The 27125-nt window shown below is 45.0% G+C and overlaps 1 protein-coding gene across 3 annotated transcripts in view; it reads left to right on the top strand.

Moving 5' to 3' along the window:
* B4GALT6 (beta-1,4-galactosyltransferase 6) overlaps positions 1–27125 on the top strand; it is a 256834-nt gene that overhangs the window by 106100 nt on the left and 123609 nt on the right. For all 3 annotated transcript variants that reach the window (XM_029591178.1, XM_029591179.1, XM_029591180.1), the window contains one exon: positions 22488–22598. In XM_029591178.1, coding sequence (XP_029447038.1) covers positions 22488–22598 — 111 coding nt within the window. The remainder of the gene's footprint in view (positions 1–22487; positions 22599–27125) is intronic.

Raw genomic sequence — 27125 nt, 5'->3', positions numbered from 1 at the left:
AAGGAGCTCTCGACGCTCTCAAGCTCACCATCAGTCTGCTACATTTGTTGGGATTTCTCATAAACTACCAAAAATCCCACCTGACGCTATCTCACCTCCTTAGTTTCATCGGAGCAGATCTAGACACCACAGTCGCAAAGGCCTTCCTACCCAACGACCGCTCAGTCACGCTCTCCAAGCTAGCTTCGTCTCTGCGTACAAAGAAAACAGCCTCTGCTCATCAATTCCTAACATTGCTGGGCCACATGGCTTCCACGGTCCACATCACTGCTACGGCCAGGCTAGCCATGAGAATAACTCAATGGACTTTGAAATCTCAGTGGCTCCAAGCCACTCCACTGCTTTCATCCCAGATTCAATTAACACACCACCTACGTTTCTCGCTTCTCTGGTGGACAAACAAAACCAACTTGCTAACAGATCTACCCTTCCAGCAACCAGTTCTGCAAGTAACTTTAACCATAGACACATCCAATTTGGGTTGAGAGCTCATGTGAACAATCTTCAAACTCAAGGTGCTTTGACGCAGCTCGAAGCAACGTTTCAGATCAACTTCCTAGGGCTTTGAGCTATACGTTATGCTCTATATGCGTTCAAGGACTGCCTTTTACGCATGACTGTTGTCATACAAACAGACAACACAGTTGCAATGTGGTACTTAAACAAGCAGGGCGGCACAGGCTCTTATCTCCTCTGCCAAGAAGCCATGCAGATCTGGGCCCTTACGCACTCCATGTATCTCCGGGCCACTTATCTGGCAGGCATACAGAACGTAGTAGCAGATCGCCTTAGTTGACAGTTCCATCCTCACTAGTGATCTCTGGATCCTATGGTAATGACCAGAATCTTCCAACGCTAGGGTCAACCAACAATAGACCTCTTTGCATCCGAACTGAATCACAAAGTGGACAGATTCTGCTCCCTGCACAGGCAACAAAACAAGTTAACCATGGACGCCTTTGCTCGCTCCTGGAACACATGCGTCCTATACGTGTATCCCCCGATACTGCTGATAGCCAAAACTCCAGTGAAGCTACAGCAGGACAAAGAGTCAATGATACTCATAGCCCCGTATTGTGTTGCGTCTGTCGGTCCTTGACTGCTTCGCCCCGTTTGCCTCACCTTATTCACGGCTCCTTCCGCTTACCTGGGAAAGATGGCTACCGCAGCATCAAGCCGACCTCTCTGGTATCCCCAGAATGGCTATAGTGCAGCCTCCCGCCATTGCTCCTCCCAGGTACCTACAAGGATGCGCGTACACGCGCAACCCACGTCTTTGTACCACCCTTGGCGTGAACCTCGAGGGCGTTCCCTCATGCTGACGACACGCAATCCGGGCATATTACCTTCACAGATTTGCTAGCTGGTTCAGTTAGTAAGGTCTCGAATCCGTTCCTGTCTACGCTACTCTGCCGCTTCCGTGCTGCCGCAGGAAGCTCTATCTCTGCCCTCGGGGTAATTGCTAACCTGGGTACCCGCTCCTCGGGGGCTCTCTGCTTTATTTCAGGTGCCTTACAGGGAACAGGTACTCTCTCCTTGAGGGCCTGCTCTCCCTGCCTTGGTGCCTGTACCTTCTACAACATACCTGGTGGAATCGCATACCAACAGCTAACACCTAGTGAGTACTCTAACTCTGTCTATCTCATCCACAGTATCTCCTCACTGGGAGACCTGCTGCTGAACCTCCTGACGTCATCAAGGAGAGAAGGGCTCCCTCTGCCGAGGTCCCTGAGACTACAACCACAGACTCTCTCACTACTGCCACCTCTGGTGGAGATCTTCAAGCTGTCTAATAAAGAACTATCCTGTGTTTTGTGTGTACGAGTCTAGCCCAGTGCTGTGGCTCCTTACGGGGCTCCTCCCAATGGGTGTGGTCATCTCCACAGCACACAAGGATCCAGAAAACACACGTTATCATACCATACTGGTCTCGACAAGTGTGGTTTCCCATGCTTCTCGACCTCTCGATCAGAGAACCCATTCGCCTGGGCACAGTGCCCAATCTCATAACTCAGAACCAAGGCATGTTACGCCATCCGAACCTTCAGACCCTATCCCTCACAGTCTGGATGTTGAAAGCTTGATCCTGCAACCGCTCAACCTTTCAACTGATGTTTCTCAAGTGCTTGTAGCCTAACGAAAGCCTTCCACACGAAAATACTATCGTTCTAAGTGGAATAGATTCACCACATGGTGCACGCAAAAAGGTATCGACCCTTTTTCCTGCCCCACTCCATCTCTATTAGACCATCTCTGGCACCTTTCAGACTCTGGTCTCCAGACTTCTTTGATGAGGGTATACCTGAGTGCCACCTCAGTGTACCACAAAGGAGTTGGGGATGCCCCGGTAACAGCACAACCCCTTGTGAGTAGGTTTATGAGGGGCCTACTACAACTCAAGACCCCTCTACGGCCACCAGTCACTGAATGGGACCTAAATGTAGTACTTACAAGGCTCATGCACTCCCCGTTTGAGCCTTTGCACTCCTGCAATGTTAAATTTCTTACATGGAAAGTTCTCTTCCTAGTAGCCATTATATCTGCTCGAAGGGTTAGTGAGTTACAAGCACTTGTCACATACTCACCCTATACCAGATTCCTACATGACTGAGTGGTGCTCCATACTCACTCAAAATTCCTTCCCAAGGTGGTTACTGACTTCCACTTGAATCAGTCTATAGTCTTACCCACATTTTTCCCAAGGCCTCACTTTCACCAAGGCGAGAGAGTTTTACACACCTTGGACTGTAAGTGTGCACTTGCATTTTACCTAGACCGCACTGCAGTCCAAAGGAAATCTACCCAACTCTTTGTTTCTTTTGATAAAAACAAACCGTGAGCAAACAAACTCTCTCCAATTGGCTAGCAGACTGTTTCGAATTCTGGTATGACAAAGCAGGCCTTCCTCTCCAGGGACGAGTGAAGGCGCACACAGTGAGAGCCATGGTAACATCAGTAGCACGCTATCGTTCAGTACAGATTGCTGAGATCTGCAAAGCTGCAACATTGAGCTCTCTTCACACATTTGCAGCACATTACTGCCTGGACAAGGAAGGATGTCAAGACTCTGCCTCTGGCCAATCCGTCTTGAACTTAATCCCAACTCCTTCCACATCCATCTGCTGTGATTTTCAGGCTGACTAATTTTTCCCAACAGTACTCCAGTTGTTGTGCCTGTTGCAGAAGTTGTATGCTGTTGGTCCAAATTAAATATGAATCAGCCTGTAGCTTGCTAATCACCCACATGGGAGGACTGCCATCCTGCATATCCTGGGAGAAAGCAGAGTTGCTTACCTGTAACAGGTGTTCTCCCAGGACAGCAGAATGTAGTTCTCACGAAACCCACCCACCACCTCGCGGAATTGGGTCTGAAACATTTTATTTTTTTGCTCGCACTTTTTGCTTCAAACGAGGCTGAAGGGAGACCCCTATGGCTACAGGGATTATGGCATGCTGGGCATGCTCAGTGTGCCAGTCAAGGTTTCTAGCAACTTTGACAAAAAAGTGTTCCGTGATAGGGCTCCGTTCTATGACATCACCCACATGTGAAGGCTACATCCTCCTGTCCTGGGAGAACACCTGTTACAGTTAAGCAACTCTGCTTTTTGTTAGAGAGAGTCTGTAGCTAAAGATTCCTCATGTGTGATAACTACCATCCTAGTTCTCCCCAGAGAAAGCAGAGTTGCTAACCGTGACAGGTGTTCTGCAAAGACAGCAGGATGTTGGTCCTCACAAAATTTGCCCACCTCCCCTTGGAGTTGGTTTTTCTATTTTTTTTTTTTTAATGTTAAAATATAAGACTAAAGGGACTTTGTGTGGATGTGTGGTATAATACAATGTGTGGGCATACTCAATGAGACACAGAGTTGTAGAAACTGACACAAGTTTTCCATGCTGGGCTCCATTGGTCTTTGTCATCCAATGTGTGAAGACCTATTTTACTGTTTCTGCTTTGTTTCTCTTTTGATGTTCATACTTCTATTATTGGTCCCCTTTGATCCTCTTTAAGGGGCCGATGTAATAAGACTGGCGGCAAAACAAGCGCTAGTTATGAGCGTGGATTTGGGTAACCCACTTCTGTGGGATGTAAAAAAACATAAATTTCCTAGCGTGTAGCAGATGGACTCAGGACCATGGGTATAGTATACTCCTGCTAACAGTTGGAGACGGATCAGATTTCAATCTGATGTCAGCCCCTAGTACATATACCCCTGCAGGAAGTGCAGCTCTTCAGTATTTTCCATCACCATAGCAGTTAGGGACTATCTGCACGCTCTCACAGCATTAGAACCAAATTCAAAGAAGAAATCCAAAATTTTAATGGAGAAACCTACCTGAAGATGAGCCCCGCTCTCCTGCGGTGATACCCTCGGGCCCCTCCCCCAGTTGAGATTCCCGAGGTGATTTCCGTGGTCCCTCGGAGGTAAGCCTCGGTCCGGCGGCCAAATCGCAGCGAGGACCTAGCCCCCGATCCTCGGGCACGGCTGAGAGGCAGCATGTGCACCCTCAAGCGCGGCGGTGAAGGTATTTGCCCTCTCCCCCAGCAGCCGGAGACCGCCCGGGACGAAACCAGGAAGTGCCGAAGACAAGTAAGGTAGAAATCTTATGCTTTAATCTGGTCTTCGAGGAGAAGCACAGGCCATCGGGTTGATCCGCCCTAGCAGGCCAGGCCCCGGTTATTTCCAAGGGTCTACCCACGTAGAGACCCTCCGAAGGGGTCGCCATTTTGCCTGCGTGCTCGCCGTCGCCATCTTGGCCCGATTCGCTGCGCCATTCGCCGTTTGGCCCGAGCGCAAAAAACAGGCGCACAAAACACTTGTGCGCATAGACTTACGCTCACATAAAACCTTGTGTGCATAAGTTGCACGCACAGAGCGGTGCGCATATCTACGGCTGGTCGCACAGCTACGCGCACAACTCACACGCTCATCTTGAACGCACAGAGCGCATAAGAGTTTACGCGCCGACAGCATGGCACCACCAGAAACAGGGATAAAAGCTCAAGGCCTCTGTCCAGCATGCTACATCAGCCGCACAAAGCGAGGAGGCCGAAGCCCTGTGCATGCAGTGTGAGGAGGCCCTGGGAGATCAGTTCAGGGCCAGTTCCACCCAGGGCAGAGTACTAGCTCCTCAGGGGGTACCCCGGACCTAGCAGATCCCAGTGGGACCCCCCCCCCACAGACGGGGACCCCCAGGGAACCAGCGCCCCTCAGCTTGGACCCAATGTCGATCGCATGGGTCAAGTTTTTCAAGGGGATTCACGCCTTTGTTCAAATGCAAACTGAACCTCAGGCTGGTCAGCCACATCTCCACCGGAGGACCCCCAGGCCCTTCAAGACCTAGGCACAGGCTTCCACTACCCAGAAGCCCCACCTGTGGGGACACAGACATTTCCGAAGAGGAAGCCGAGCCCCTAGAAGAGGGGGAGCTCCCTCCGGGGACAGAGCCTCACCGAACCATGAGACGCTTCTTCACAAAGGACGAGCTCCCGGACCTGGTCACCTAATGTCTGATGGAGCTCGCTATCCTGGGCACAGGTACTTCGGGGGAACCTAAACTGAACCCCCTGCTGGAGGGTCTTTGTCAGACCTCTTGCCATTTCCCTCTGTTACAAGCGGCACAACAGCTGATTGACCCAGAATGGAATGCTCCAGAGTCCTCTTTCAAAGGGGGACGAGCTTTGGCAGCCATGTACCCCGTGGACCCGGCGACCAAAGATCTTCTCGCATGCCCAAGAGTTGATGCCATGGTCTGCGCGGTCTCTAAGCGCACCACTATCCCAGTAGAGGGAGGAGCAGCGCTCAAGGATGCACATGACCGGCGTCTGGAATCCATCCTCAGTCATTTTACGTAGCCGCTATGTCTCTACAAATTGCGGCCTGCTGCACAGTGGTGACATGTGCCTGCTTATCGCAAACCAGGAACAACACCCCGGGAGAAGACATGGAACCAGCAGTATCATTCCTCGCAGATGCTGCCTCCGACCTAGTGCGCACAGCAGCCAGAGGAGTGTCATCTGCGGTGGCAGCCAGAAGGCAACTCTGGCTCCGAAGCTGGTCGGCCGACGCATCTTCCAAAACGTGCCTCACAAGGATGCCCTTCAAAGGATCTCTCCTGTTTGGCAGCAAACTAGAGAAATTAGCAGACAAATGGGGCGAGTCCCCAGTGCCGCGCCTGCCGGAGGATAAAACGAAGAGAAACCAGCGTCTCTTCCCCAGGTCCTCCAGGGGCAGAAGTTCACAGTGCGTTAATCCTTACAGGAGCAGCTATCAAGCGCCCCACCCTACGGGCAGGAACCAGTCCTTTCAGAACAAGCACAACAAGAGGGGTACCAGCTCGGGTACAGGCCCCAGCCGCACACCACAATGAGATTCAGCCGACCCAAGCGAAGAAGCCATAGGGGGCAGACTAGCCCTATTCTACCGCAGATGGGTCTAGATAACTTCGGACAAGTGGGTCCTAGCCATCATTCAGGAGGGGTACTACCTGGATTTTCTACGTACCCCCCCAGACAAGTTTGTGGAGTTCCCTTGCCACGACCCCATGAAGAAGGGCGGCAGTGGAAGCTACACTGTCCAGACTACTGGCCCTCGAGGCTATAGCCCCAGTGCCTCCACAAGAAATAAATACTGGGCATTATTCCATTTATTTTATCGTCCCCAAGAAAGAGGGAACATTCAGGCCCATCCTGGACCTCAAGTCAGTCAACCGCCACCTGAGGATTCCTGCTTCCGCATGGAAACCCTGCGATCCGTAATAAGGGCGATACAACCGGGAGAGTTTCTCACATCCCTGAATCTTTCGGAGGCCTACCTACACATCCCAATTCATCAGGAACACCAGCGCTACCTACGCTTCAAAGTCCTGAACCGTCACTACCAGTTCCGGGCACTACCTTTCAGGTTAGCCACAACACCCCGGACGTTCACCAAGGTAATAGTAGTGGTGGCGGCAACACTGAGGAAGGAAGGAATTCTCGTCCACCCTTACCTAGATGATTGGCTGATCAGGGCAAAGTCACCGGAGGAAAGCCACCAAGCAACCAGCAGAGTCGTATCTCTTCTGGAGAGCCTAGGATGGGTGGTCAACACAAACAAGTTTCCTACAGTCCTCACAGCCGCTGGAATACCTAGGAGACAAGGTCAGCCTGACCCCCACAAGGAGATTAAAACTATGGAACCGGCTACATACCTTGCTTGAACAATCATCGTCCCACAGCATGGGATTACCTGCAAGTCCTCGGGCTGATGGCATCCACACTGGAAGTTGTGCCATGGGCGCGAGCCCACATGAGGCCCCTACAATGCTCACGTCTATCACGGTGGAGCCCATGGTCCCAGAACTACACCATACGTCTATCACTCCCGGGCAGAGTCCGGACCCAGCTACAGTGGTGGCTGCAGACCAACCACATGAGCCGGGGATCAAGACTATTCTCTCCAACCTCGATCCTACTCACCACAGATGACAGTCTACGAGGATGGGGAGCACACTGCGAGGAGTTAACCGCCCAAGGGCAGTGGAATGCAGAAGAGGCGGGATGGAACATCAATCGCCTAGAAGCGTGGGCAGTCGGACTAGCCTGTCTGCGGTTCGCTCACAGACTTCGAGACAAAGCGGTTAGAGTAATGTCAGACAACGCCACAACAGTGGCATACATCAACCGACAGGGGGGAACCAGAAGCCAACAAGTGTCCCTAGAAATAGACCTCCTGATGGCTTGGGCGGAAGCAAATCTCCAGGAGATCTCCGCCGTCCGCATCGCCGGGAAAGACAACATCACGGTGGTCTTCCTCAGCAGGGAAAGTCTAGACCCAGGAGAATGGAGGCTGTCGTCCGCAGCCTTCCAAATGATAGTGAATCGGTGGGGGACACCGGTCATGGACCTTTTGGCAAACAGATCCAACGCCCAAGTGTCCAGATACTTCATCCGCAGTCCCAAGGGATCGATGCCCTGGTACAGACCTGGCCACTGGGGACCCTACTATACGCCTTCCCGCTGTGGCCCCTGTTGGGGGAAATCATTCACAAGATACAGCTACACAGGGGGCTAGTTCTTCTGGTGGCTCCAGATTGGCCAAGAAGACCCCGGTACGCAGACATGAGAAGACTGCTGGCAGGGAACCCCCTACCCCTGCCTCCACACGGACCTGCTACAACAATGTCCGATCCTCCACGAGGACCCAGCTCAATTCCCTCTTACGGTCTGGCCATTGAGAGGGCCCGCCTGAGAGAGAGCGGATACTCGGGGGCTGTAATCGACACCCTCCTTCGAGCACGCAAGTTCACCACGTCGTTAACGTACATAAGGATTTGGAGAGTATTTGAAGCCTGGTGCGAAGACACAACATTTATTTATTTATTTATTTAAAAATATTTCTATACCGTCTTTACAAACAGTGTTTAATCAAAACGGTTTACAAATATCAAATAAAAGGGATAAAAACTAATAAAAACTAAAGTAAAGGTTACTTAAAGAACTTAATTATAGAAGATATAAAAATTACAAAAATTATTCACTAACATAAAATAAATTGAAAAAAATAGGTAATTTAAACAGATCATCAAGCATCAAGCCACGCTCATTTAAAGTTCCCGTGATCCTGGAATTCTTACAGAACGGACTACAGAAGGGGCTGTCCCTCAACTCCATCAAGGGTACAGGTGGCTGCATTGTCATGCTACGGCTCCGAGAGTGAAGGCGACAACATAGCCTCTCACCCGGACGTGTCACGCTTCCTGAAAGGAGTCAAACACATTCGTCCACCACTAAAGTGGCCGGTACCTCTGTGGAATCTCAATCTCGTTTTGGATTTCCTAGCGGGAACTGCCTTCAGACCCCTCCGAGGACTGTCCCTCCGCCTGTTAACCTTAAAGACTGTGTTCTTGCTGGCTGTTTGTTCAGCCCGCCGCATCTCGGAACTACAAGCAGTGTCCTGCCATGAGCCATTCCTCAGGCTCACCCCGGGAGCCATCCAACTACGCACGGTTCCCTCCTTCCTCCCCAAAGTGGTCTCACACTTCCACCTTAACCAGACCATCTCGCTACCAACGACGGATGCTTGAAGAATTTGGAAGAAGCCCGTAGTCTACGCCACCTCAACATTGGCAGACTCTTATCCAGATACCTGGAAATGTCGGAACCCATATGAAAAACGGACCACCTTTTCGTCCTTCACAGCGGAAAGAGACAAGGGGAAGCGGCCTCGCGGGCAACCATTTTCCGCTGGATCAAGGAGGTCATCAAGGTGGCCTATGTAGAAGCTGGCAAGTCACCACCTCTACAGGTCAAGGCCCATTCTACCAGAGCCCAGGCAGTATCCTGGGCAGAAACTAGAATGCTGTTGCCTGCCGAGATCTGCAGGGCGGCGACATGGTCCTCCATCCATACCTTCTCCAGATTCTACCGTCTGGATGTTCAGGCTCGGGAGGACACAGCATTTGCAAGGACAATTCTAAGTGGGTCACGGGCAGCCTCCCACCCAGTTCGGGAGTAGCTTTTATACATCCCATTGGTCCCGAGTCCATCTGCTACACGCTAGGAAATGGAGAAATTACTTACCTGATAATTTCGTTTTCCTTAGTGTAGACAGATGGACTCAGCATCCCACCCTTGGCTGCTGTTAACGCATGGTCTTTCAAATGATTCAAGGGTAAACCACGTTTTCATTTACCTAGGGCATCCACCCTGCCGGGTGTCGACGCTTTCCGGTTGAGTACACTGGCGGTCTTCAGCTGTAGTCAATCAACCAGTTCAAGTTAATCAAATTTTAACGTTTAACCAAGTTATGAAGTTATTCAAGTTAATCAAATTAAATTAATCAGTCAGTCTCACTTATATCCACAATGCTTTTCGAGGAGAATACTGAAGAGCAGCACTTCCTGCAGGGGTATATGTACTAGGGGCTGACGTCAGATTGGAATCTGATCCGTCTCCAACTGCTAGCAGGAGTACTGTATACCCATTGGTCCTGAGTCCATCTGTCTACACTAAGGAAAACGAAATTATCAGGTAAGTAATTTCTCCATTATGCAAATGATTTGCACGAGGAAATCTGCGCATATAAAGAAAAATGTGCATACCTAAGCGCGGTAAGGGCCTATGTAATAAGCGGCCGCATCCGAACTCAAAACCCATGCCGATATAGCAAGCAAGCGAAAGGGTCTCCCTATTAAATGAAAGTATGACCCTGGAAAGTATTTTTAATATTTAACTGTGCTGCAGAAAACATAACATTTTTGCATGCTAATTCAGTGGCATAGCAGCGAGATAGGTGCTCAGTTTGGATTTGAGTTAATTAATCTTGCCGCTCTATTAGCTGTGTATGTGTGCCTATGGAAGCGCCTACCTAAGCTAGCTGTTCGGACGCCGAGAAAAGCGCTTACCTAAGCTGGCCACTCTGAAGCTGAGAGACACTCAGCCAGGTGCTTATCAGGCCGCTCATGCTCTATTCCTGGCCGAAAAATCTATACAATAAGGCACCCAGAAAAGCGCCAGGCTTACCTTGCTACTCAGGCGCTGAACTAGGTGCCTAGCTGCTCGCAAATCTGCACGATTGGGCGCCCAGAAAGGCGCCTAGCTTTTCATGCCGCTTGGGCGCTGAGCTAGGCACTACTGCCTAGCTAATCACAATTCCTGCTTCGAACACGTCTCCCTCTTCAGCAAAAGTATATCACTGGAATTTGTTTATGAATGTGAATAACTGAGTGTTACAAAAAAAATGGCAAATTATTTTCATGGATCAATACTCACACCGCCTGGCAGCTATAATGGCAGGTCTTTTATTAGCGGAAAAGCAGTGCTGCTCCATTGGCTGCATTGGCCCCCGAGTCTGCACTGACACAACTTGTGCCCTGACTGTGACGGTAAAAAACCCACATTAAAAAACCTGTAGTAGCATTAACGTGGCTCCCTGCATTGTCTATGATTAGGTAATTGCCTCCTTTTCCTGCCGTTAGCATGCATTCACGCATGAAAAACCGCAGGTCTTAAGCGCGTTCATACATGCTTTTTTTCCCACGCACAAAACACTTATTACATCCTCCTATAGGGCTTTGCATGGGAAAATGGACATACAAACATATGTACATCCACGCACAAACCCACAGTAGCTTCAGCGCACCTTATTACATCGGCCCCTGAGTGCTTCAGGGTGTTCATGCCTCTGGGCTCCATTGGCCCCCTCAGTGCTCTAGAGCATTGATGCCACACTTGCTGTGGTATTCTGCACCCATGGTTGGTTTGTTTATTTTTTATTTATTATTTATTTATTTATTTATTTGTTTGTTGAGTTTTATGTACCGTCATTCGGTGAAGCCATCATAACTGTGCTTTTAAACGTCAGTGCTCCTGCTGCTCCAAGCTTCTGTTGGTTCCTTTGGGTAGCTCTGCCTTTGCTTTGGCTGTCTTCAGAGTTCTTTGATGTACTTACCAACCATTACTCTAGTTATGCCAATCCGACGCTTTTACATAGTTGTTGTACCTCTTAATAAACCTTTGGCGTCTTCATGCCACCTGTGATACCGTTTTGCTGCCTTGGGGTTTTGATGCTTTTCTTCTTGCCTTAGACCTCACTCTCTATCTTGGGGTGTTGATGCCACTGTTCTTGACATGTTGCTCTGCACCTATGGTTTGTGCTTAAAAATGCCAGTGTTCCTGCTGCTCTCTTGGTACATTTGGGTGATTGGTGCTTCTGCCTCTGCTCCTGCTATTTTCAGTTATTTTCATATTCTCTTATGATGCTTGCTGGCTGTTGGCCTTGCCACGACAATCTGAGGATTTACACAGATCTTTCCCTGTTATCATTTTATGGTTTTATGCCATTTCTTTATAGCCTTTATACATTCTTCAACTTTAGTTCCTGTTCACAATGTTCTCCCAGTGGTATAAACAGTTGGATATCATCTACATAAAGCTGGTATTTAATACAGTAATTAATAAGCAATTTTCCTAATGGTCACATATAGGTGTTGAGCAAGATAGGTGAAATGACAGAACCTTATGCTACACCCCAATTCATTGAAAAAGATTTGGATAAAAATGTATCCAACACCACCATATGTTTTCACTCAAAAAAAAAAATGATGAAAACCATTGTAATGCTGTTGCAGAAATATTTATTTGTATATGTTGGGTTATTTAATATTTGATGATCCAGGTATCAAAAGCCTCACTTAAATTCAACTTGGTAACCTGACTTTGCTTCATTTTACACATACTACATATAACTTAGATTGTAAGCCCTCTGTGAACTGGGAAATACCCACGATTCCTGAATGCAGTTCACTTTGAGCTGCCAATGAAAGCGTGAGCTAAAAGCTAAAAATACATTTTAAAAAATGGCAAGACTGTGAAGCATGGGGGAAAAAAGCAGGAGAGAAATGGAGAAAGAGAGCAGGGGTGTGGGGAGTTTGCCCAAGATGTTAGGGCAAAAGCTACAAAAACCAATGTGATATCTCAGATCGAATGTCGGTATATAAAAATAATAAATAAATACATACATTAGGAAAGGAAAAAAACTGAAACTGTAGGAAGAAGTTGGTGAAATAGAAGATAACAAGGAGGTGGAGAGGATAGGATAGTAGAGTAGGAAGAAGGCTATTAAGATGAAAGATAATGAACAAGGAATGAAGTAGAAACCATGGAAAAGTCAACAAACAGGAAGGAAAAGGAGGAATAAAGATACCAGAGACAAAATAGCAAATGAGGAGAAACAGACAATTATAAAGAAAACAAGTGTGCAGCAGAGCCAGAAAATGAAGCAAGAGGTGACAGTTTTTTCCGTCGATAAGCAGGGCATTTAGCCATGCATAGTGGGTGGTGGCATCCATGACGTCACGGGGCGGAGCTTTCTCTTAAGCTCGAAGAGCTTTGAAGTGCGCATGAGCATGACTTCCCACGCTCCTCGAGCCTGCCTCAGTTTTTGTTTTCCGGGGCACTGCACGGACGTGTGATATCTCTCTCCTCATCGCCTCAGAAAACGAAAATTTCAATACAAAAACATGCCGAAAAGCCCGGGTTTTTAAATACTGCTCATGCGGAAAATCATGTCTGTGACCGGCCATAACTATTGTTATTTATGCCTCGGTCCCGACCATAATCAATCCGCATGCAGGGACTGTGGACGGATGTCCCTGAAGGCTAGAAGGCAGAGGGCAGAAAAAAATGGAGGCGGCTGAAGCAATCTTATGCCCCCTCTCCAATGAATGGAAGATCAACAGAGTCCCTCTCTGGGTAAGCCAAAACCCCAGTCTGAGACATCTCGATGCACGCATTCGGCTTCGGAGAGCCGTGCGCCGTAGAGTGCGTCATCGGCCACACAACTTGTGTCAAGCGTCGCTTTGGGTACAACGCATGCACCACAAAAACCTGCATCGAATTGTCCTCATTCGACGCATGTGTAGACTCCATTGGCAGCGTCGGGAAACTCGAAGCATACAGATGCACTAAAACAGACTACGACGCATCCTGACGCAGGTAAAAAAGCTGCGATGCATCACGACGCACCTCAAAAGCCCTCGACATATCACGACGCAATTCAGAAGATTACGACTCATTCAGCTCACAAACATCAAAAGGCTACTTCAGAGACTCCTAGATTGCCTGAAACATCAAGGAAATCAATCTCAAAAACAAAACATGTTCCACAAGAAGCAGCATCTTCAACCAGCCTGGCTGGGCAACACTCTTCTTCCTCTGTATTCTCAGACGTGATCATTGATGAACCACCTGGAGATTGGAACTCCTCACCGGATGTGCTTCCTTATCCTCCATGTCCCAAAAAGAGACCTACATCTCCATTGCCAAAGACACCAGTCAAACGTCTCAAAAAATCAGCAACACAACCTGCCCATCCTTCCCGCCCGACCCGCTGAAGAAACGATGTCTCATATATCTTTCCTACTTCACAGTTTCTTCCAGGGCTCCTGCACCACCTAATTCTCCTACTTCACTGCAAAATCTGCCATCTCCGACAACATTCTAATTCTCCTGTGTCTTCCACTCGCACAATTTCTCCAGTGTTTCTCACCTCCAACATTTCTGGGAAGTTCAACGGGTATTCCTTCAGACCCTCCACAAGACCTTCCTCAGCCGATGTCACCTCCTGAGGATCTTACTTACGCTAAATTCTTAGAAAAGCTGGGTTTAGCTCTTAACATAGAGACGCGTAAACTCCCAGACCCAAGATCAGAAGTCCTGGGAATTCTACTGATTTTTGATGTCCCATCTGAGCCCACTGCCTCTACCTCCCCATCAGATTTTGGAGGGCCTGATGGATAAGGCGTGGGATACCCCACTCCTTCTCACCCCAGTATCCAAAAAACTGGACTTGAAATACAGAATGCAGAAAACATCTTACTACTTGAATGTTCAAGTCCCTCACAATTCCATAATAATTGAATCAGTGCTGAAAAGAGCCAAAAAGAACAGGCTTTACTCCAATACACCACCGGGGAAAGATAATAACTGTTTTGATTGATTTTGTAAAGAAAATCTATCTAAATTCAATGCTGAATTCCCCATATTAATCATCAATTTTATATCATCCAATATCTGTTCAACTGTACACAAAATATAACCTTTACTTCACACCTCACAAGGAGATTCTTCCTTACCTCAGCCCTTCTTGGATTGACAAGAAGGTCTGAGACATCTATTGCACACTTCACATGAAGCTTTTGATACTTCAGTACGTTCATCCGCAACCACAGAATCAGCTAGACGAATGGCATGGCTGCGAGCCAGCAGTATATGGGACAATGTACATGACCGTCTGGCTAATTTACCCTGTAGACCAGACAACCTGTTGGAGACCAACTTCAGGAGATGTCTCCTTAATTAAGGAACAAATATCGCAGTACAATCGTTAGCGGCTCCCTTAGATACGCCATCTACATCCAAGTGTTTTTTTTCTCCAATACAAGAGAGGTTACTACTACCGCAGGCCATTCCGGTACTATCAACCTACAAACCACAGCCTTTTCAACAGCGGTCTCAATCTCAGATGCAGGGACAAAGACCACGCCAAAGAGCCCAGAGGCCACACAAACCTCAGACTACTCAACAACAACAACCTAAACAATCTTTTTAATGTCACCTGCCACAACAACAGTTTCTCTAGGAGGAAGGCTGTCTCTGTTCCATTCCCAATGATCCATATCACTACGGATCAATGGGTCTTGAGCATTATAACGCAAGGATATCGTCTACATTTCAACTCAATTCCAAGGCTCCGTCACATCATTCGTCCCAAGACTCCTTTGGTTCAAGTTCCATCGCTCCTGAAGGAAATTTCACTCCTCCTTCAGCAGAAGGCTATCCGGCTGGTACTTCCAGTCAAATGGAGCATGGGTTTTATTCCCAGTACTTCTCATTCCCAAGAAATCAGGAGGTCTTCACCCTATTTTAGATCATCTGGAACTCAACAAATATTTTGCCAAAGAAAAATTCAAGATGACCTTTCTCAAAGCGGTTCTCCCTTTTCTTCAGATGAATGACTGGATGTGCCCACTCAATCTAAAAGATGCTTACACTCTCATCCCGATTCACAACCATTGCTAGCGATACTTTGCTTTCATGTTGCAAATCAACACAATCAGTACAAAGTGCTTCCCTTTGGTCTCTCCTCAGCTCCAAGAGTCTTCACAAAATGCCTTGTTGTTGTGGCACACTTACACAAACAGGGCATAAACATTTTTCCCAACTTAAACTGGTTAATCGTATCACATGACCCCCAGTTGCTACAGAATCACAAAGAAAACACACTCTGCTGTCTCCAAAGCCTGGGTTGGATAATAAACTACGAAAAGTCTCAACTCCATCCAACCCAAAACATTCAGTTCATAGGAGCGATCATCCGAATCCCACTTTCCAGAGCTTTTCTACCTCCAGAAAGAATCCACACCTTACGGTCGCTTGCTCAGACTCTTCTACGTCGGAAAAAAGTTATGGCTCAACACATTATGGTACTGTTAGGTCACATGGCCGCAGCGATACATGTGGTCCAAAACACTCGACTCAACATCAGACGGCTCCAATGGGGCTTAAAATCTCAATAGAACCAACTCACTCAACCAATGTCTCACAAAGTACAGGTTAAGAACTCCATGAAAAAAGATATCCGATGGTGGATTCAGCCATCTATCTTGGAGGAAGGGAGCCCATTCCAACAACTTCCTCATCAACTAATTCTTACCACAGATGCTTCAACAAGGGGGTGGAAAGTGTATCTCCTCCACCTGCAAACTCAAGGACTTTGGTCCAGGGACGAACAAAACTTTCAAATAAAATTGTTGGAGCTCAGAGCAATAAAAAATTCCCTACTGGCGTTCCAGACATGGATTCGGGGAAAATCTCTGATTCATACCCACAAATCAGGTAGCGATGTTTTATTATAAACAAACGAGGATCCGGTTCCTGGATCCTTTGCAAGGAAGTGGCTCAGATATGGGAATGGATAGAACACAACAATATTTTCCTTCAAGCATCCTAACTACCAGGCCTAGCGAATACCAAAGCAGACAAACTCAGCAGAGTTTTCCACCCTCACGAGTGGTCGCTTAATCAATCTGAAGCAAACAAAATCTTTGCGTTCTGGGGAACATAAGAAATTGCCATGCTGGGTCAGACCAAGGGTCCACCAAGCCCAGCATCCTGTTTCCAAGAGAAGCCAAACCAGGCCCACAAGAACCTGCAATTACCCAAACACTAAGAAGATCCCATGCTACTGATGCAATTAATAGCAGTGGCTATTCCCTAAGTAAAATTGATTAATAGCCGTTAATGGACCTTCTCCTCCAAGAACTTATCCAAACCTTTTTGAACCCTGCTATACTACACTGCACTAACCACATCCTCTGGCAAACAAATTACAGAGCTTAATTGTGCATTGAGTGAAAAAGAATTTTCTCCTATTAGTCTTAAATGTATACTTGCTAACTTCATGAAATGCCCCCTAGTCCTTCTATTATTTGAAAGTGTAAATAACCGAGTCACATCTACTCGTCAAGACCTTTCATGATTTTAAAGACCTCTATCATATCTCCCCCTCGGCCGTCTCTTCTCCAAGCTGAACAGCCCTAACCTTTTCAGTCTTTCCTCAGAGGGGAGCTGTTCCATCCCCTTTATCATTTTGGTTGCCCTTCTCTGTACCTTTCTCCATCGCAACTATATCTTTTTGAGATGCGGCGACCAGAATTGTACACAGTATTCAAGGTGCGGTCTCACCATGGAGCGATATAGAAGCATTATGACATTTTCCGTTTGTATTAACCATTCCCTCCCTAATAATTCCTAACATTCCTGTTTGCTTTTTTTGACTGCTGCAGCACACTGAGCCGATGATTTTAAAGTATTATCCACTATGATGCCTAGATCTTTTTCCTGGGTGAAGCTCCTAATATGGAACCTAACATCGTGTAACTACAGCAAGGGTTATTTTTCCCCTAAATGCAAACACCTTGCACTTGTCCACATTAAATTTCATCTGCCATTTGGATGCCCATTCTTCCAGTCTTGCAAGGTCCTCCTGAAATGTATCACAATCCGCTTGTGATTTAACTACTCTGAATAATTTTGTATCATCCGCAAATTTGATAACCTCACTCATTGTATTCCTTTCCAGATCTCATATATATATATATATAAAAGCACTGGTCCAAGTACAGATCCCTGAGGCACTCCACTGTTTACCCCTTTTCCACTGAGAAAATTGACCATTTAATCCTACTGGTTCCTGTCTTTTAACCAGTTTGTACCCACGAAAACAACATCACCTCCTATCCCATGACCTTTTAGTTTTCTTAGAAGCCTCTCATGAGGGACTTTGTCAAACACCTTCTGAAAATCCAAATACACTACATCTACTGGTTCACCTTTACCCAAATGTTTATTAACCCCTTCAAAAATATGAAGCAGATTTGTTAGGCAAGACTTCCCTTGGGTAAATCCATGTTGATTGTGTTCCATTAGACCATGTCTTTCTATATGCTCTACGATTTTGATCTCCAGTCCTAGACCTCTTTGCTACAGAAGACAACCGGAAAGTAGAAAGACTTTGTTCTCTACTTCCCAGGAAGTGCAGGATTTTGCAGGATGCGTTCCTGATTCCTTGGAACAAGGGTCTCCTAATCGCCTTTCTCCAATTCCGCTGATCTTGCGCACGAACCAGAAATGTATAGTGGACACGGGGGACTTGATCCTCATAGCACCTGCGTGGCCAAGACAACCATGGTATGCCTATCTTCTCCGTCTTTCCGTTCATCCTCCAATTCTCCTGCCAAAGGACCCAACTCTCCTTTTGCAAGACCAAGGAGCCTTAATCCACCCAGTGCAAGCCTCCCTCCACTTAACAGCATGGAGGTTGAATGGCACAAACTGAGTTCCTTAGATCTCTCATCCAACATTACAGATGTTCTCATTGCAGCAAGAAAACCCTCCACCAGACGTAACTACGCCTTCCAAATGGAAACTATATTCTACATGGTCATTTTTGTGGCGTGTGCACCCTTTTTCTTGTCCACCAGAGTCAATACTAACTTACTTACATTCTTTATCCCTTTCTGGTCTGGCAGCTGCATCTATTAGGGTTCACCTTAGCGCTATTTGCAGCTTATCGTGTCTTGGAGCACGATTGTTCCATCTCCTCCCGTCCTTTGATTTCAAAACTTATGAAGGATTTACTACGTTTACACTCACTTCTTAAGAAACCGTTAGTACCATGGGATGTCAACTTAGTCCTGGACGCATTAATGAATCCACCCTTCGAACCCATTTTGACTTCTTCCCTTAAATTTCTAACCTGGAAACATACTTTTTTCTCATAGCTATTACTTCTGCGAAGAGGGTAAGTGAGCTCCAAGCACTTGTAATCACTTTCCCATATCTCCAGTTTCATCACGTTTAAAGTAGTTTTACAAACTCATCCTTCATTTCTACCAAAGATGGTTTTCTGCTTTTCACTTGAATAAAACGATCTCCTTACCGGTCTTTTGCCCGAAGCCACACACTGACGATTGCCCAAAACTCCTTCATACCCTAGACTGTAAATGAGCCCTAGCTTATTACAAAAGTACCACTGAAGCAATCAGACACTCATCACAATTGTTTTCCCTTCAACGCAAATAATCCAAGTCAACCAGTTACGAAATGAGCTCTTTCTAACTGGCTAATTGCTTGTATCCAATACTGCTATTCTGCAAAGGACACGCCTCTAGTCGGTCTAGTTAAGGCCCATCAAATAATGGCCACTGCAGCTTACATTGCACATATCCAGGGTGTACCGATTCAGGACATCTGCAAGGCAGCGACCTGGTATTCAATTCACACTTTTACTTCACTACTGTCTCGACAGCAGTCAGTGGCAGATTCCTCACTGGGTTCTGTGATTCTACGAACTTTTTCTAACTCCTAATAGCTGTCCACGTTTCTACCGGTTGCAAAGAAAAAAACCTCTTTAATAAACAGTGTTTAATGTTACTGTTTCTTCGGTTATTTCATATCTGCAATCTGTATGCTTGGGATTCCCACTATGCATGGCTAAATGCCCTGCTTATCGACAGAAAAAAGCAAGTTTGCTTACCGTAAACAGTGTTTTCCATAGACAGGGAATTTAGCCATGCATTTCCTCCCTCCTCACTGGACAGCCATACTTCTTACAACACCTACACCACCATTAGCTTGGAAAACCAACTGAGGTAGGCTCCATGAGCCCGGGAAGTCGTGCTCATGCGCACTTCAAAGCTGTTCGAGGTTAGAGAGAAAGCTCCGCCTACGTGACGTCATGGACGACGCCACCCACTATGCATGGCTAAATTCCCTGCTATCCTGCTATCTATGGAAAACACAGTTTATGGTAAGCAAACTTGCTTTTATTGGCTTAAAGATAGTTAAAATAAAATATCCTGGGGGAGCACAAGAGAAGTGGGAAGTAAATGGAGGGGGAAAAGTGTGTGATAGAGAAGGGAACCTGGAAGTTAATATTTTTTAAGGAGTAAGGAGACTTTTTCATATTTTCAAGGGCTCTTATAAGCTTGACTCCATCATGCAGGATTGTTGCACATTTCATATTATGTTTATAAAAATTTTAAGGACTGTGTTCAAAAGCAAAGCTTACACTTTTGGCAAAGTTTCTAACATTTAGAGCCATCCAGATTTTCACAAAGTATGAAATATTACTAAAATCAAGCAAGCAAAAATAATTGATACGCAGACGTTAGGGAAAAGCTCAGGACTACTTCTACAGCCAAGTTCAAGCGGCATTGTCTGAATTATCAAGAAGGCTGCTTACTTTGTGTAAAAAAAAAAAAGTTAATAATTTTGTTAGAGGTTTGACAGTACTTGATTGTGATTAATAACCTAAGGCTGTTTGGAGTGCAGAAGGATGGGGGTAATCTGCATGGAGCTGCAGTTAGTACCATAAAAACTTGCTGGGCAGAGTGGATGTACCATTTGGTCTTTTTCTGTTGTCATGTTTTATAATGTATCTTAAGCTGCAATATTTTTTGATGTAAACTGATGTGATTGATCCAGAACACCGGTATATAAAACCAACCAACCAAATAAATTAAATAAAATAAATACAAGGATCACAGTGGACACATCCCAAGTACCAGGACTGTACACAGATTTAGGAGCAATACTAATTGCTTTGTAGTATATGTGATCTAGTATCCATGTTCTGTAATCTGTGTAGGCAGGGATGAAACAGATAATTAAAGCTAGTCTTGTGGAACACTTGAGCTGTTACATTATTCAGCAAAACTACAAGCTCCAGCGATTGATCATTGCATTGTTAGTAATCATAAGTCTGAGGATTTACATTGGTCTATGTTAAACCAAGTTCTAGCACAGCATTCTGCACAAGAGACAGAATTGAATCAGAGGGAGCAATATGGAATTTTTACATTGGATGTTGAGCAACCTAATGGTATGAACATTGAGATAGAGTGGTCTACATTACTGGAAGATTTTATAGTACATTCAGTCGAACAGAAAGTGGATGAAATAGACAGTTTAGAGCATGGGTGGCCAACGCCAGTCCTCAAGAGCCATAAACCAGTCTGATTTTCAGGATACCAGAAATGAATATGCATAACTTTGCATGCAATGCCTCTATAGTATGTAAATGTATCTCATGCATATTCATGTCTGGTATCTTAAAATCCAGGCTGGGTTTTGGCTCTCAAAGACGAGTTGGCCACCACTGGGTTAATGATTCTTTTAAGAGACAGATATTGTATTGGTTTACGGTGAAGGAGGGACATCCAGTTTGTGGAATTCAAGTGATGTCACTGTCAGGCCAATGCAATAAGATGCTCATTAAAATGTGTCCAAACTGGGCACCCGTTTTCTTAACGCACGCACAGCCACCTCTCCTGGGCGCTTTGTGATATAATAAAATGAGCTGGCATAGTAAAAATTATGCTTTAGGGATAAATTGTGCATCCCTAGCACTCAAAAGCCTTGGGTGCCCAGGAGCCGTGGCTATGCTTGCATCTCTATTCAACATTGTTTAAATTAACTAAATAAATTGTATAGGTTATCCTTGTTTGCAATAATAAGCTCTCTTCCTTCCTTTAAAACTACATCGTTCCTCCTGGTCGCCTTGAAATATAAAGAGAATTTATAAGCTGCTCTAGCCTTCCTAAATGCTTAATGGTGCCTTTTCTTTGAGAAATTTTACTACTGTGAACAGATCTGTTTTGTATCAAAAGCAGTTTTTTTTTTTTTTTTTTTTTTTTCGGGAGCCCTTAATTCGGGGTATAACAACGCCAGCTCCGAGGCTTGCGTTAAATTTGCCAAGTTAGAAAGGGTGCATTGGGCGACCAGTGATTTTCTGCATGGGGGTGGGGGCAATAGCTAATAGCCTCATCTACATGGAATTTACATGTGATGTGTTATTGGCTACACGTTTGTTTGGATATATATTTTGGATGCACTAATCCCCTTATTGCATCGGGTGTTATGTTAGCACATCCAAAACGTGTGTGAACCCATGCGCTAGGCTGACCGCACTTTATTGCATCAGTCCCCCAGTGTCTGATGTTCAGCATGACCAGCACTCCCATGAGGTTTTAGCCGGTATCTGTACAAGTACAAATTTGCTTGAAGCAGATGTCTTCCTCAACATATGGGACCATATTAGATGTTAACTCACATAAGCTTATTTAGACTTTGAATAAGATAAGTGTCTTTGAATTTTGAATAAGATGTAATCTTTCATTTTAACTGTATAACAAAAACTTAAAAAACCCCCCCCAAAAACCCCTAACTTTATAAGTTAATACTTGTGCAGATGATTAAAACATGGATCAGGAAGTATAATCTTCTTTTGTCTCCAATTCCTGTTATAAAGGCACATCACTGAATAATAGGTTTTTCCTTTCATGACTTTTGCCATAAAATATTGGGTAGGGATGAGTTACATTATGATATGGCATATGTAAATGTTTTATTGAAATTACTTTTTTGTTTGATTTTGCTGAAGATTATCCTGAGGGCAGCAATTCCAGTGACTACATTGCTCAACCAACATTTATTCCAGAAAATTTTACTTATTCTCCTCATCGTCCCTGTCCAGAAAAGCTGCCTTTCATGCGTAAGTTTACTTCATTTTTCAGTATTTAAGGTACTCCTGGATTCTGCTATTCTGCTACTGTTTGTCATAAAAATATTAATTTGAAATATATTTTTCTACTGTTCACATGACCAAAATTGGAAACTGTGCTGGAAGTAAAGTTATAGTATTAAAAAGTACTGCAGTTGCTCCAAAATTCCACATCCTGGTTAATTGCATCAAAAGGGCGAAGAGGCCACATTACTCCAGTAATCGGTTTTCACTGGCTGTCGGTTCATTATCAAATTCAATATAAATTTGCTACAATGACCTTTAAATTGATCAACTCAAGTTCATATTGTGTGCCAATGCATTACTGCATTTATGTCATCCAACCCGAGCTCTCTGATCTTCACAAAGGATCTGTTTAGACATTCCCTCTTCTAAACAAGCCCATCTTGCAGTAACAAGAGTGCTTTTTCAGTTGCGGCTACCTCTCTGGAAGTCTCTCCTGATGGAATGCTTAAAGAATTCTAACTCTGTTGGAGACATTTCTTCTCAGCGAGGCCTATGCTTGAACATTTATAATAAGTCTCATGTTTTTGGTAACTTAAAATGCATTACACTGGTAACTTTTGTTGCCATCTTTTGCTGATTACAAAAAATGGATAATGCTTTGGAAGCCATTAAGGGCATACAGATGTGTTGTGGTGTTATGCACAGGTTATATTGTACATCACTTAGTGTTTTGGCATAAGCGGTTAATACATTTTAAGAAAAAAAGGGAAATTGGCTATGACATTAAGCATTTCACTTTACTCATTCCTTTGTGTTTAAACTTTTGATGTCCGATCTGTTCCTGAGAATAATTAGAGCCAAATTAAACCATGATCTTACAACAAACTGAGATCTGACATTCTTACACAGCCTTCATGCTGTGTAAAGCTGTGGTGATTCAAGGAAATACTGTATTGGGTTAAACAGGAGAGTGATCCTGGAGTGATCATATCTGATCTCCGTTGCAAAATAGTGTGGCAAATTGGTGGCGGTGCCAGAGGAATTCTAGGTTGCACAGCAAGAGATATTACCAGGTTTCACCACACAATGATATTCAAGCCAGTCACATGGAGAGAGGTGTAAAGAGGATTGATCATCATTGAAAAGCCAATTTTTCATTTTCTGACAGAGATTCTGATTCTAAACGTATTTCCCATTTAAGTCCCTATGTAATCCTGTTTTCAGACTGCAATAGCTGGGAGGTTTTACTGAGTAACGTCTTAACACAGTGCCCTACATACATCTAGAGGAGAAATGATAGGAGAGATATCATAGACATTTAAATACTTGACATTAATACCAAAGAAGCACATTTTTCCATTGGAAAGGAAGCTGTAAAGTTAGGAGTTTTATAATATAAAGCTCCAAGAGGGTAGACTGGGGATGTGATCAGGAAATATTTTTTCTTGGAAAGGGTAGTGAATGTCTGGAGTACCTTGCAAGAGGAGGTGGTAGAAACAATAGTAACAGAATTCAGGAAAGCACGGGATAAATGCAGGAGATCCTTAGTAGTATGAAGATAGTAAAGCGCTGGGGCAACCTGCATGGTGCCGCAATAGAGCCCAAAACAGCTGCAAAATAACTGCATTGTGTTCCTAAGAAGGCTTGAGGGGGTAAGTAACCTGCATGGAACAGCAGTTCCAAACTTAAATAGAAGGCATGGGATAACTTGCTCAAATTGACAAGTTACCACATGCCTTCTATTTAGGTTGTAACTGCTGCCTTGTGCAGGTTATCCCAGTGTGCTGGATAGGATTGTAACACACACAGAACAGCATTTATAATCCTAAATACCTTGCTAGACACTGGATGGGCAATTTTTATCTTTATCTGCTGTCATTTACCATGTTAAAACATAGGAAGGCATCTGAACTTTGTCATATTTGTGCTGTAACATAGCTGCACAAATTTAAATGCATATTTTTTCACTCAGTACATAAATTCATTAACTTGTGAATGTTTTATGTTATCATTTACGGTAGGGATATACTTTGAAAAACTCATTTCATTGCAAGTTTGTTTTCCATTTGTATTTGTTTTCATTTTGGTTAAAATTTGTGTGTTTATTTCATTTCTTTTGCTTTAATATTGCCAATAAAGCTGCAGCAACCTGAAGGATGAGGTTAAGACAGTGTTGCTGGGTTTAAAAAAAGATTTGAACAAATTCCTGAAAGAGAAGTCCATAAACTGTTAACTAGGTAAACTTGGGGAATAGCCACTACTTATCACTGTGCAATAGCAGCGTGGGATCTATTTACTGTTTGAGATCTTGCCAGGTACTTGTGACCTGAATTGGCCACTGTTTGAAACAGGATATTATTTGGACCCTCAACCTGACCCACTATGGCGATTGTTATGTTCTTTTCTTATGGCTGCGCAATCACCCTCCTGATAGCTTGATTCCCCTTTTCCTGACAGCCCGATTATCTCCTTGCTCGTGCACTGGTTGGTAAAGACGCTGCCTCACTTCTGTTCTGGTTGTTAATGATGCCAGGTTGTGCTGTACCTACCAGAGTCATTAGTGTCCAGCACAGGATTGAGGTATAAGAGGTGCTATGCTGGGTCAGACCACAGTCCATCAAGCCCAGCATCCTGTCTCAGACAGTGGCCAGTCTGGGTCACAACTACCTGTCAAATCCTTAATAGTAGATCTATTACTTGTATCTCACTCCTAGGGGTAAGCACTGGCTTTTTCAGGTCTACCTTGCTAACTGTTTATGGACTTTTCCTTCAGGAGCTTGTCCAACTCTTTTGAAGGCCACTGTTAGTTGCCTTGACCACACCTCTGGCAACAGATTTTATAGCTTGATTGTACCCTGAGTGAAAAAAATATTTCCTATAATTTGTTGCTAGTTTTATGGAGTGTCCCCTAGTCCTAACGCTGTTTCAAAGGGTAAAAATCATTCTCTGTTTACCCTTTCCAGCTCACTCTTGATTTTTATACAATCAGTCATATCCTCTCTGTTGTCTCTTTTCCCAATAAAGAGCCCTAATCTGTTTAGCCTTTCTCCATAAGGGAGTTTTTCCATCCCCTTTATGATTTTTGTTGTCCTTCATAAGAACATAAGATTGCCATACTGGGTCAGACCAAATGTCCACAAACCCAATATCCTGTTCCCAACAGTGGCCAATCCTGGTCACAAGTACCTGGCAGTATCACAAAATGTAGACAGATTCCATGCTGCTTATCCTAGGGATAAGTAGTGGATTTCTGCAACTTCTCTGTATCTTTTCTGTCCACTGTTTTATTTGTGTACTGTGTGTAGTTCTGGTTGCCCCATCTCAAAGTGTGGTCGCACCATGGATCTGTACTAAGTTGTCTTGATATTCTCAATTTTTTCTGTTTCTTTCCAATTAATTTCTAACATTCTATTTGCCTTTTTGACTACCCACATTCGCTGAACTGAAGATTTCAAGATATTATGCACAAGAACTCAGAGGTCCTTTTCGTGGATGGAACCTAACATCTTGTATCTGTAGTTGGGATTGTTTTTCCCTATGTGCATTCCTTTGCACTTGTCCAAATTAAATCGGGCATCTAAATGGCAGTCTTCTAGTCTCTCAAGGTCCTTTTGCAGTTCCTTGCAATTTGCTGCTGTTGTAATGACTTGAAACAATTGTCATTTGCAGATTTGGTCACCTTATTCGATCCCTTTTCCAGATCATTTATGCATGTGCTAAATAGCACAGGTCCCATCCAGACTCCTGTGGTACTCTACTAACAACTTTTCTCCATTTGGAAAATTGACCATTGAGTTCTACTCTGTTTCCTATCTTTTATCCTTATCAATTGATGCAGGAGCAAGGAGGAAGTAAGACACACTCACCTGCTCAGGGAGTTAGGGACCTCACATAATGGAGGCAAAGGGGAATTGGGGATTGGATGGTGGAGGGTGAGTGAGCTGGCGGGAGTATGGCTCATGCTGTTGAGTGAGATTAAGCTTCAAGCAGAGGGCATCAAGCTGCCATAGGTTGTTGGCTGTTAGAAATGAGGCAATGATATAAAACAAAATTTCCTAGTGTGTAGCAGATGGACTCAAAACAAATGGGTATAGTGTGCTCGGGCTAGCAGTTGGAGACGGATCTGACGTCAGCACGGGTACATATACCCCCACAGGAAGTGAAGCAATTCAGGAATTTCCGTCTCCAAAGCAGTTTGGAGCTACCCACACTCGCTGAGCGTGTTTTCCAAATTCTATCGACTAAATTCTAAGGGCTAGACTGAAGAAAAGAGGATACTCTGAGCCGGTGATAGATACCCTCCTCCGACCACGCAAGTTCTCCACATCACTAACGTATATCAGGATCTGGAGAATTTTCGAAGCCTGGTGCGATTCTCACAACACCAATTTGCATACCGCACAGATTCCTATCATTTTGGACTTCCTGCAGGAGGGACTTCAGAAGGGTTTGTCCCTCAGCTCCATCAAGGTTCAGGTAGCAGCACTGTCTTGCTGTGGTCCCAGGAGTGATGGCGCTACCATTGCCAAGCACCCAGACGTTTCACGTTTC

The sequence above is a fragment of the Rhinatrema bivittatum genome, chromosome 2, assembly GCF_901001135.1.
Source record: "Rhinatrema bivittatum chromosome 2, aRhiBiv1.1, whole genome shotgun sequence".
Taxonomy (NCBI): Eukaryota; Metazoa; Chordata; class Amphibia; order Gymnophiona; family Rhinatrematidae; genus Rhinatrema; species Rhinatrema bivittatum.
This window is presented reverse-complemented; position numbering and strand designations above follow the sequence as displayed.